The 13,083-nt window shown below is 38.8% G+C and overlaps 1 protein-coding gene across 4 annotated transcripts in view; it reads left to right on the top strand.

Moving 5' to 3' along the window:
- The window catches only part of DIDO1 (death inducer-obliterator 1), a 76,325-nt gene that overhangs the window by 44,275 nt on the left and 18,967 nt on the right, over positions 1-13,083 (top strand). For all 4 annotated transcript variants that reach the window (XM_089513645.1, XM_089513646.1, XM_089513647.1 and 1 more), the window contains 6 exons: positions 7,966-8,446; positions 9,273-9,432; positions 10,716-10,832; positions 11,103-11,210; positions 11,819-11,954; positions 12,450-12,996. In XM_089513645.1, coding sequence (XP_089369771.1) covers positions 7,966-8,446; positions 9,273-9,432; positions 10,716-10,832; positions 11,103-11,210; positions 11,819-11,954; positions 12,450-12,996 — 1,549 coding nt within the window. The remainder of the gene's footprint in view (positions 1-7,965; positions 8,447-9,272; positions 9,433-10,715; positions 10,833-11,102; positions 11,211-11,818; positions 11,955-12,449; positions 12,997-13,083) is intronic.

Here is a 13,083-nt window from a genome sequence, read left to right on the forward strand (position 1 = left end):
AAAAAACTTGTCCTGTATTGTGGACTACTGGCCTCCTGTGACATGTGCTAGAAACACTGTTTCATAGTTTCTCAACTAAAGTTCTAGCACACCAAATAGTTGGACACCACTAAATAACCGATGGAAACAATAAAAGTTGGTGACTTGGAAGAGGGATAGAATAATTCCCCAAGGAAAAAAGGTGCTCTGGTTTTATTCTAAGACATTGGACGTTTCCCATAAGTTAGTGTATTTACTTTGGGTATAAATTACTTACGGAAAGCTGGATAATGAGCAGGGCAGTTTTACAGACCTTCGCATCCTAGGGTGAGTACTCAACAAGAAAAGAGTGTGTGTGTGTGTTTGTTAGTCTTACTGATTTATTTACATTCCAGAAGCCTAGATTATTTTTTCTCCTGTGAATGGGGAAGCAGGTTTAAAGTTCATGCTTCTGTGTGCCCAAATATAGCTTAGCAATAAGAACCCATCAGAGATTTACGTAATGGGCCATTGAGTGCTACCTATTAAGCCATTTGCAGCAAAGTTAGATGTGGATTTTTACAGTATTTTTATCATTATTGGAAGCATGGACTGTTGTTACTTTCATAGTTTATAGTTTCTTAGTGTATTTTGTGTATGCGAATGTCAGTCTATCAATCTTGCAAGAAAATTCCTTAAGCCTTCCCCCTCCAATTTTCCAGAGGGATAGAGGGGCTGACCTCCATTCCCTTGATGGTGACACTGTCCAGGAAAATTGGAATGACTCTTCTTTTCTGGCTAGTTATTTCTTCAGATGGCAGCTCTTGTTGGGACACCTTTACACACTGAGTCCTTGGAAGACACAGCCACTAGTGAGCTGATCAGGCGGTTCTGCCATCAGACTTTGGCTCTTCTGTCCCTCCTTCAAACCTCAAAGCTTCCTTCCTGCAATGGGTAGTACCTGCTGCAGCTGCTCTTTGCATTCACCTGCTGTGGGCTGCAGTTCTGCTGGTGTGTCTGTATTTCCAAGCCTCCTCCTCACCCCACTTTGAAAGGAAGAGTAGCATTCCTGCAGGCAAGGTGAAACCCTATATGTTGTGATTCAAAAACTAAACATGTGTATGGTGCCTAAGATAGTGCCTGCTTTTCCTCCTGCCCTGCTATTGTCCTGTGTGTGTATGGTGGGGGAAGTGGTGTGTGCACATATCCTAGCACCATTATTTTTTAAGATTTCACTCTTGCTGTGCACTGCTCTTGAATGGGCAGCAGAAGAGTGCAGAGAAATCAGGTACACATGAATCAGGCAGCCCCTGTTATTCCAGAAAAACTATCTCACTGGGACTTCATTCCACTGTCTGCAACATTCTAAGAGAAGTCCCCCTTCTGCATTGTTTGCCCACTTTTGGATTTCTCCCCCCCTGCATTTTTAAAAACTACCTAAATCTAAAAAATGAGACAAGTGGTCTTTCTTAAAACTTTAACAAAAGATCATTTCTGGCACTTAAATGGGGTTTTCAGTAATCTGTCTAGTCTGACTGGACAGTTCAAAGGCCCATTCCAATTTAGCCTCATGCAGTTCTACATTGGGTAATTCCAAATTGATTGCAACACACCCTTCTGAAGCACTCTGAAGAGCAAAAGACTACAGATCTGCGAGAGATGATAAACACTGGTCTTTTCTTGCATCTACTGTGCATGTATAACTTGGGGGCCTGGTTTTGATGATGAAATCAAAATAGTTTAGACAGCAAACAAATTTGGTTTTTGCTTAATTAGGGAAATTTCTTAGGCCTCCTATGAATCTGTCACGGCTAGAATGGATCCCTTTAACATATGCTACAGATTAAAAAGGAATCACCTGGATAGATACTACATTCATCAGTTGCTCCACCCATCCTTTTATTTTATACAATAACAATTTCAGGCATTGTGCAACTTCTCAAGCTGCTTAAATGGAAAGCAAGCCCAAATTTAATCCTGTTACTGTTGAGGTTGAGAAGCAACAGCTTTTACTAAACAAGGGGGGAAACGCCTGTCATGTGAAGCTCTTTAATGTCTTATTCCTGAAACAACTGAGAAGCTCAGGAGGCCTTTTACCACTGAAAAATTTGGGGAGGAGGAATGCTGTTCATGAGATTCTGTACAAGAGACCTGGTGCTCCATACATACTGGCTGGATTGCAAGTGCAAACACAACTGTTGGCTAGAATAAATCTTGAAGTCTGTATTGTCATGAATAGCAGGTCAACTGAAAAGGCAAGCTTTAAAACAACAGTTTCTTCAATAGAATAAAGATATTCTAAAAAGACAACAGGCATCTTTCCAATGCATAGACTGTTTGTTATTTTTAAACTTGCTTGACAAAAATGTCATCTTGAAAGCTTGGACAGAGATTTTTCTGCCTTTTTGGTTTTACTACAATACAGATTTTGGATAGATTCTGAAGATATGTTAGACATTCATTGTCCACACAATTTTAGTTCTAATCTTTTCACAACAAGAAATAGAAAGTTGATTTCAAAAATCAAAATTGGCTTTTTACAATATTTTGATTTGATTTAAGCCCAGTGTTTTCTGAGCAACTGTATTTACTCTAAATTATTACCAAACTAATTTATTCTAGAATGAGTAGTGACTATAACTGGATGGTGTAACTAAGGGGATGTACAGACGAGCAGGAAGGGGTGGCGAGACACCATCTCTTTCTGCCTCGGATCTGCCGTGGCAAATGCATGCCATGACACTGATCCAGCCTCCGCAGAGCACAAAAAGGAGCCACTATTCCCAGCTCTATTTGTGCTCACGAAGGGATGCCATAGCTGTTGTCATGCAGCTACCTTTGGTGCATCATCATGGTGTGCACCATCTGAATGAGCACGCGCCAAGGTGGCGTCCATGCAGCACAGTGAGGGCTTTGAGCGTGGGGATGCTCAGCCACTTCACCCTGCTTGCAGGATGGTGCAAGAAAGAATTATAAGACTGATAGTGGTGAAAGAGCCCAGGGAGTTGGGGAAGTGGTTAATGCTTTGAGTAGATAAGGAAAAGCAACCCCTAGCAATTCCAGTGGTGGAGCAACAATTAGATTGTTAACAGTGGGGAGAGAAGTTGGAGAGAGGTGAAAGTAAGCACAGATGCCAAGTGGCATAGCCTTGGTCTGTATGGGCCAAACTTGACACAGCACCTTGGGGAATGAAGTAGTGGGAGTTATGGTGTAATTTATTTCTGAATCTATAAGTTGCTTTGGGAACATCATGATGGTAACAATGACAGCTGGGTATGTAAAATAACCATAGCAATATATTTCTGCATTACAATACTTTATTGTCCTGAATCCCATTGTTAGTCTCATCTAGAATTAGACCCATTGAATGAATGGAACTTAGTTTTGTATTGCTATACCAAGTTACCATTGGTTCAGTAGATCTGCTTTAGCAATAGAAATTAGACCAAAATCTCTGTATAAAACCCAAGAATATAGAGATAGATTTCTCGAAACTGTTACTGGATCATTGTTTTGGTTTTTAGGACCAGATGAAACAACTGTTATGCTAGGTCAGCACTAAATATTTATTCAGATGTTGTAACCTTTGTAATGAGCCTTCAAGTCATTTCCAGCTTATGGTGATCCTAAGAGGAACCTATCACAGGGTTGTTGTTTTTTGCAGAATTTGTTCAGGGGAGGTTTGCTGTTGTCTTCCTTTGAGGCTGAGAGTGAGTGACTGAAGGTCACCCAGTGGGTTTCTGGGGATAGGCAGAGTTCAAACCCACACCTCCCAGAGTCCAGCACAGAGACCAGTACATCACGCTGGCTCAGTTTTCTTGGACATTTGCCATTGTTTTCCCCCCGACACTCAGAGATTGTGACTTTCCCAAAGTCACCCAGTGGGTTTCTGTGGCCTAGCACAGTGCTTCTCAACCTCTGGCCCTCCAGATTCCCTCATCATTGGCCATGCTGCCAAAGGCTATTGGGTGTTGCAGACCAAAACAGCTGGAAGATCAAAGGTTGAGAACCTCTGGCCTAGCAGGATTTCAAACCAATACGTCACACTGGCTTTCTTACTGGCCTGAGGCACAGTTATTCCAGCAGCACTGATACAACAATAACCATCACTAACAATGAGTGGCCACATTGTTGTCAAGCAAATATAACCCAAAATTTGTTGGGGATAGGAACTAACGGATATTGGAATGGGGAGCAGTTTTAATAGAAGACGGCTGCCAGTGACCATGCACTAGTGGCGCAATGGTTAAATGCTGGTAATGCAGCCAAAAACTTGAGTTTACTCCTGCAGGGCTCCAGATTGACTCAGTCTTCCATCCTTTTGTCAGTCAGTAAAATGAGTACAAAGCTTGTTGGGGGGCAATTGGCTAACACATTGTAAACTGCTTAGAGTACTTAGCACTATAAAGTGGTATAGAAATGTACATGCTAGTGCTATCAAGTGTCGTTAAGATGTGTCATGGCATCCAGGGTGCAAGTTAATAGTTTGCAAGTGAAGTTAGGTCTTAGGCGTGCACTATTATTACTGTTGCACAAGACTGATCAGGCATTCCTGTACTAAAGATATTTTATCTTTGGAGACGTGAGTGTATCTGGCAAGTATATAAACCTTCCAGTCATTAGTAGTTTTTCATAATGAAATTGCAGCTGAGCATTAATAGGATTGAGAAGTTATAGGACATAGCCTCTGCTAGCTAAAAAGGAAATTCAACCTTAAGTGTTTGACACAAAATGAGATGGTGTGGGAAAAGTGAGTAAGTCAAGAACCACATCTAAGGTACTACAAGGATGATGATGATAATAATAATAATTTATCTGTATCCCGCTCCTCTGAGAACAATCGGGGCGGCTAACAAAGTTAAAAATACAGCACATATAAAATCCCAGGTGCCCTCCCCTCCTTAAAAAAGTATTAAATCCAATGCAGAATTTAAAAACAAACAAACAAACAAACAAAAAACATACAAGTTAAAAAGGTCAACAACATCACTCAGCAAACAATCAATGGGAGCGGCAGTATCTTATTCCCAGACGTTTTTCTGAGGCCGGGTTCTCTATTCTGGAAAGGCCTGCTGGAAGAGATCCGTCTTAACAGCCTTTTTAAAGCTTGTAATTTTGTCCAGTAGTTTGCTTGTACACTTATCCCTCCACATTTGCTGAAGTTAGAGGCACAGGACATTCGTGAATGTGGAAAAACCGCAAATAACAAAAACATTTGTTTTTACTTGAGAGAACACCTCTCTAGGAATTTCTAGGTCTTCCAGTGATGTTCTTTTGTTGTCTGTTTTATTGAATCATTTCCTGTATTGCTATGTATTTTATATGTATTATCCTACTAGAAAGGCCCCTTCCCCACCACCACTCCCTTCTCCTTCTGTGTCGTGTCTTTTTAGATCGTAAAGCCTGAGGGCAGGGAACCGTCCAATTAAAAAATTGTACAGCGCTGTGTAAATTTACAGCGCTTTATAAATAAAGGTTAATAATAATAATAATAATAACAGTGCAACTCTGTGATCAACATCTGCCAGACATTGACCATAGAGTTGCACTGGAGGAGCTAGAAATGCCTAGTGGAGTGTTCTCTCTAGGAATCGCTTAAGTCCTTCAATGCGACTTTTGGTTAAAGTTGACCATAGAATCACATAAGAGGACCTAGATGTTCCTAGAGAGAAGATATTAATAAAATCTGTGAATCAAATCTACAAAAGTCAAAGCCGCAAATATGGAGGGACAAGTGTATTCTAGTAATGGCTGGGTGAGTGCAGCCTTAGCTTCAACTACCTCTACTTGGAGTCTTTAATGTATAGTTACATCAAGAGAGTGTGATATGTAAGAAATAAACATGGCAAAGAAATGCTGGTTTACACTTTACAGTTACTCGGTGGCCATTTGTTAATTTATCCTTTGCTTTACATTTCCACAAGCAATCAGAGTCCACCTGCTATTTCCCTCCCCCAAATTAAGTTGATACAGTTACATTTGGCAATTTTGTTGCACTTAATTAAAACTAGTTTCCATTGAGAAGATATCTTTGTCCCATTTGTACTGTTGCAGACAGCAGGTGTGGGTCCATTTGCTTTAACGTGGTAGTGTATTTCTCTCTCAAAATCACATTAAGTTAGTATTTCAATAAGAAAGAAAGCTTTAACTCCTTTGTCCTAACATCTGATTTTCTGGGCATTATTTTGTATGGAGGTGCATACATTCGTACTGCCTACCGCCAACGTTCTAGAATGGTTCAATGCAGTGTCTTTCTTCAGTGACACACACAACCTCATTTGTAGAACTAACCTATTACAATATAATAACTGAATTACCACTGATGCTTGTTTTATACACACGAACTGGGCACATTCTTATGTAGTTTCTCCCACATACACCAGAAGTTTGAATGAAGTTCTATAGCCATTTTTGTGGTCGCTGAAGCAGAAAAACAACATAATGCAAGAGCAGAAATGCTTGAAGGTGCCTGTGCACTGAATTCTTCATGATACTGTGCTAAATGACTAGTTTGAGTTGCTGACTTCATTATTTGAGGCATTCATGTGTGTGCACATACATTCTTATGCTAACATTGATCATGTCATTGTATTCAAGATATAGAGGACACATGCACAAGTGCAAGCTTTGGTGATTATTTTGCGATAACAAAATAGTTCTGTTGAGCTTTTGACATTACGATAATAAATTTGAAACACAATACCAAGTAATAGTTAGACAATTACAGGATGTGAATAACAAATCCCCTTATTGTTGCTGTTTTAAAAACTGCAAAAGAAGGTGGGCTTTCTTTCCCTCCTTTTGTTGATTACTCCTTCATGCAAAGCATAAGTAGAAACAGTACACACAGTACAGGTTTCATGATGCACAAGCAGCTAGTGTGGACATGATGTCTGTTTGTGGGTAGCACAGATTTTCAGAATTTGTACGGAGAGCAGAGACAGTGCTGTGAAACAGTTTACTTGCTGTTACAAACAGAATTCTAAAATGTTTACGATGAAGTCATACTGCTTAGTAAGATAAAGCTAGTTTTATTCAGTCTGGCACTGATCAAACGTTCTCTCCTGAGACAATTTATTAATCAGTTTTTCCTGGCCATGTTAAGACACTGATTGTTCAGCATATTCAAAATTGTAGGAATAAGGATGGGGATTGTTAAAGAATTTAGATTGTGTGTTCTCTCTTTTCTCTTCCCTTCCCCAGGGCTAATATATTGGAGTTGTAGGAACTATGGGATAGTTGTTTAGTATATACTTTTAACTCTATGGAAGGGAAGCAGGTGTAAGAAATACTAGAGCTAATACACTGAATTTTAATTATAGTATTTATTTATACTTACTGCTGTATGCTTCTTATTGTAACATTTTCCCATGTGTGCAATCTTTGAAGATGGATCTGTTTTTATTTTGAAAACGGTAGAGATGAAATTATTCTGTTGTTGCAATACATCTATTCTCCTTACTGTAAAATTATTCCCTTTCCTATTAATTAAAAATGGTTATGGTTCACATACAGTTCAATAAACCTTTTTTTCCAGGCAAGGAAAGCAACCAGACGTTGGTGATAATGAGAAGCCTGGTTATGCCTCATGTGTCTCCCTTCAGTCATCTCTGTGCAGGATTTACAAATTACCCATCTCCAATAAATGTAGAGAAAAATAAGACACCTTTTAAAAATGAAACTAGTGGAAGCAATGTAACTCCAGAAATCCTGGTCTGTGCCTAGGAAAAATATTAGAAGTTCGTCACTATCTTGTATTTTAAAACATAATAGACATGTTTTGCTTGGCCTAAAACAGGATTTCTGTAGTTTCATTGTACAATCCGCACAAAGTTTCTCTTTTAATCCCACTGATTTCATAAGAAGACTTAAATATATACACAAAACCCCTAGCAAAATCAGTGAGTCTAAGCCATCGACATGTACTATGGGATCATATTTGGGGCTTTGTAATATTGCCAGAATAGCATAATTTAAATAGCACATTGTGCTTTATTTTTCTACCAGCAAAAGAAGAGCGGAAGAGTGAAGAGAAATCAGTGGAACCTTCTACAGCAATGAAGAAAATTGTTGTATCGACTTCCATTGCTGAAAAACAGATGTCTTCACAAAACAGAAATCTCCTGCAAAAGAAACCCCCTGTATTTACTAGTACTTCATTAACTAAGCATCCCATTAAACATTCTGCAGCAGATTTCAAGGGAGTGATACCTAAAAAATCCTCGCTTTCAACTGGTCCACCTACATCAAGTAATGTTTCAACATCAAAGTCTTCATCTCTGTCCTATGGAACATCTTCAGTTTCCAAAAAACCAGTTGCCTCTTCTACCATGGTTGGTGGGTTTAGGAAACTCACCACATCTTCTACTTCCTCTACAACGTCTACAACATCACAAACCAGATTAGCTGTGAACGCCAGTCAGTCACAACCGAATTCCCAAATTCGTCAAAATATACGACGATCCCTTAAAGAAATTTTGTGGAAAAGGTAAGATCTAAATTAAGATCTCATGATTTAAAAAGTCTTTTTAGTGAGAAGAAAACATACATTTATGTTTTAGGATTTTAATATGTGGAAAGTTAAATGTCAGGAGAAGGTCTCACAGCCAATTTTAACTGCTCTTCCTTAAATTCTTTTGGGGTTTTAAAAAACAGCATTGTATTTTAATATAGAAATCATGTTTCTGTTCTACTTTTGAAAGTGTCAACCACCAGTTGCCCTATATTATAATCTTTAGTTCAAAATAAGAAACAAATTTAATCTTGGTTATAAGCAAGGTCAGATGTCACAGAAGATATCACATACCCTCCAACATTTCACATATGAAAGCCAGGACACGTGTGACCAAGCAACATCAGATTGTGGCCAAGAATGCAAAAGTTATTAATGAAGAAGAAAGCACAAGTTAGGAGAGGGAATAGTAGTTTACTTCTGCCTGAGCCTACTGGGGATGGCAAGATTCCACCCTTTCCTCTTCTTTCCCTGCTCTGAATTAATTGATACAAACTACTTTTTGCACTTTGAATTTTTACACTACCTGAAGTAAGCTGAGGATAAATAGGGAAAGGGGGAGGAGAAAGTAGAACTGGGGCATTTTAAAGACAGCTGAAAAAGTAACCAAGCCAAATAGGTACAGTTGGAGGACATGAGATCACATTAGGGCAAGGTGGTAGTCAAATTTAGATGATCCCTCACTGAGCTCAGTATTTTGTAATGAAATTAGTAATTGAAGATTTCATAACCCATAGCTGTGTTTAGATAGGCTGAGGTATCTATTAGTATCTTGAGTATTCTTTTCTTTTTACTTTGGCAGAGTAAATGACAGTGATGATCTGGTCATGACAGAAAATGAAGTGGGAAAGATTGCACTGAATATTGAAAAGGAGATGTTTAATTTATTTCAAGCTACAGATAATCGGTATAAGAGTAAATATCGCAGTATTATGTTCAACCTCAAGGACCCCAAAAATCAGGTTTGTATTAAGAAAAGTGAGTGAACAGCTTCCTGACAACCTATTTTTATTTGACTATAAGATACTTTTGATAAGACTCCTTTTACACTGTCCTCCACTCCTTTGGAGCAGATTTTCAGAATTGGGGTGGGAAAAAGGGACTAAGACCCAATGTTTATCATTAGTCTGCTCAGTATATACGAGGGTCATTCAATAAATACTTAGCCTACAAAAGAAAAATGAAAATTTTGGAAAAGTGGCGATTTATTTTTCAACATAGTCTCCTTTTAGCTCGATACACTTGGCCCAGCGATGCTCCAACTTTTTCAACCCGTCCAAAAAATACATTTTCCCGAGGTCTGCAAAATAGGCCTCCGTGGCGGCGATGACCTCCTCATTCGAACCAAATCTTTTCCTGGCGAATGACTTTTTCAGGTTTGGAAACAAAAAGAAGTCACAGGGGGCCAAATCTGGAGAATACAGTGGATGGGGCAGCAATTCGTAGCCCAATTCGACCAATTTGGCCATGGCGACCGCGGAAGTGTGAGCCGGCGCGTTGTCGTGGTGGAACAGCACTTTTTTCTTCGCCAAACGGGGCTGTTTTTTCTTCAATTCAGCGTCAAATTGGCCCAATGTTGGTATAGTAGAGCCCTGTGACTGTTTTACCCTTCTCGAGGTAATCGATGAGGATCACACCTTGTGAATCCCAGAAAACGGTGGCCATCACCTTTCCGGCCGATAGAACAGGCACCTGGGCGTGGCTCATCAAAAACCGATGTGCGGCCATGAACAAACTCGTTGAACCAATGCTTGACAGTCGCCATCAAAGGAGAAGTCACCGTACACAGCATCCAAGCGCTCTTTGATTTCACTGCGCATTTTTCCTTCCAAAAAAAAAAAGAATCGAATCACCGAATGATACTGCTCTTTTTCCATTTTTGTAAAACCAACCGACACGCTCGCTTCCAAAGGCTATCAAAACAAAACAAATGAAGGGAATTGACTGAAACTTTGACAGTAGGCTTCTAAAAGAATGTACTGTACAATGGTAAAACTCTTGTAACAGCAGCGCCATCAGGCAGTGAGGCTAAGTACTTGTTGAATGACCCTCGTACATCATCAAATTACTCTAAAATATGTTTCTTCTTGAAATATGCAAAAATATTTGTGTATACTGTATTCTTATTAATTTTATTAGTTGATAGCTTTTAGAAGAAATTCATAAACAGGGTAACACCACTTACTTACCTATGCATAAGTAGGCACTCTTTTAGCTGATAATCAAATTAGTCCTATTTTTCCAGGGTCTCTTCCATCGTGTTCTTCGAGAAGACCTCCCTTTGTCAAAGCTAGTAAGAATGAAGCCAGAAGAACTTTTATCCAAAGAGCTTTCTATGTGGAAAGAGAAACCTGCCAAAGCAGTAAGTAATAAATGTCTGTAGTGTTAAGTAAAGATTGTTGATATGACTGTCCTTTTAGCTAACTAAAACTTACAAATAGCAAATTGATATACAGTAACTTGTTCAGACTTGTTTGTAAATGTTTATGGAATATTTAGTTATATTAATTTGTTAGTTTTCTACATAGTAATACTGACAGCTGGTTGGTGATTGGCTACAAAACAGTATTAAAATTTTACTGATATGTTTGTGAATTTGTGTATACAAATAAATCGGGTTTTTTTTAAACAGATAATGGCACCTAGACGCAAAACCTTTGAAAATAAAAAAATAGCTGTAAAACAAGAACCCATTCCAGATGTTAACATGGAAGATTCTCCACCAGTGTCTGACTCTGATGTAAGTATTAATTAGTTGAGGTGCCTGTTTACAGCTAATTATCTACACATGATTTCCTGAAATTTTGTATTTTTTTCAGAGGAAATTACTATAAAATCTAAAATGGGGCGTATTAAATTGTTGAAAAATATATTGACATCTTGAAAAGAGAAACCATTGTAAGCATTCAGCAGCTGAGCATGTACTACAGCATCAACAAGTAATAAATTTATTTTTCATAGCCTTGGCGAGCCTTACTCTGGGGTTCATATTAAACAGCAATATACCAGAGATGCACTGAAGTGTTGCATTGGAAATTGCTACTCTTCAAAAGGGACTAATACATGATATACTCCAGTCTACTCAACATATTTCCTGTGTTCCTCTTTTATGAACCCTACTGCTCCATTTCCCCTTCCAACCCAGAATTCTTGCAAGGAACTTACAGAAGCTCTGTGGTTACCCCTCTCCACTTTTTCCAAGACAGATCCTGTCCTAATTTTGATAATTGATGCTTTTTAAAAACAACTGCATGTTTTGTTTTTAATCAGAGCAAAGCCTGCAGATAGTTGAAATGAATGGTAGATCAGCATATCCTCATCATCTGGGTTGTCTGCATTTGTTTTTAGGAGCAGCAAGAATCGGAACGAACAGCCCCAGAGAAAAGCAGCACTCCTGTTCTGGATGTTTTCAGTAGTATGTTACAGGATACAACAAGTCAGCATCGAGCCCATCTTTTTGACCTGAATTGCAAAATATGTACAGGTATGTGCATATTTTATAATACTGCTTGAAGACCATATGGTAGAAACATGAGAATAAACTGTAATGTTGATTTTGCTCTCAGTATAACCCCATATTTAGCCATTGCAACATCATTAGTCACTTCATTGACTTGCTGCATTTTCAGCAAAATTCCAGATTTTCAGTTGAATACTTTTTATATAATAAATTGGTAACTTGCTTTTTATTAGCTGACATTTACAAAAGCAAGATATTTTATTTCAGATTCCTTGATTTCTGAAGCATAGCATGTAAAACATTTTGCTTTGCTGCCTAATGTTATCTGCTCCATGATTGTTAACATTCACTCCTTCCTCCATGTTTCTGCCCACCTAAAAGTAAAGTTTAGTCTAGCCTCCCTTGAGGGGAGGGAGGATTCTGTAACCACATGCTGACACAGAAAGGCTCAGGTCCAGTGCTAGTCCTTCAGACTACACTGGGTCACAATGATAAATGCTTATTTTGTCTGTTATATAGGTCAAATTTCAGCATCGGATGAAGAACCAGCTGCAAAAAAACCCAGATTTTCTTCTGCTAAAAAGGCAGAACCAAAGACAGAGATAAAACCGAAGTCGGAAAGTTCAATACCATCAGATGATATGGAGGTTACAAAAGAAGAAGAACTGGAGAATGCACCAGAACCTGAAGTTGTAGCTACAGTTGAAACACTTTCTCTACCAATCATGGAAAAAACTTACATTCCTTTAAGTCAAGGACAAAATAACCCCGAATCTTCTCTAGCTAATGAGGGCTCTCTGTATCCCATGTCTTATGCTGGTACCGTTACCACTACTGTGACAGTGTCTGGCAAGGATCCCAGAACTGCTATGAGTACTTTATCAGCCTCTGTTTCTTCTGGGACTTCTGTATTACCTCCTTTCTCAGCACATGACACAGTTCCTGTAGGAGAAAGTAAACTAGAAATATCAAAATCTGTTTTACCAACTCCAAAGTCAATATTAACAAAACCATCATCCTCGTCAGACACACGATACTTGGCAGGTGCACCATCATTAAATGTTAGGTATGTATCCTACTAAGAGAAGATGAGTAAGCGTCTAGCATCTTATATTTAAAAGCTTGTTTGCAGTTGTTCAGTCTCATGTGGTTC

Source organism: Sceloporus occidentalis, unplaced genomic scaffold (assembly GCF_023333645.1).
Source record: "Sceloporus occidentalis isolate IW3139 unplaced genomic scaffold, rSceOcc1.0.p SCAF_3, whole genome shotgun sequence".
Taxonomy (NCBI): domain Eukaryota; kingdom Metazoa; phylum Chordata; class Lepidosauria; order Squamata; family Phrynosomatidae; genus Sceloporus; species Sceloporus occidentalis.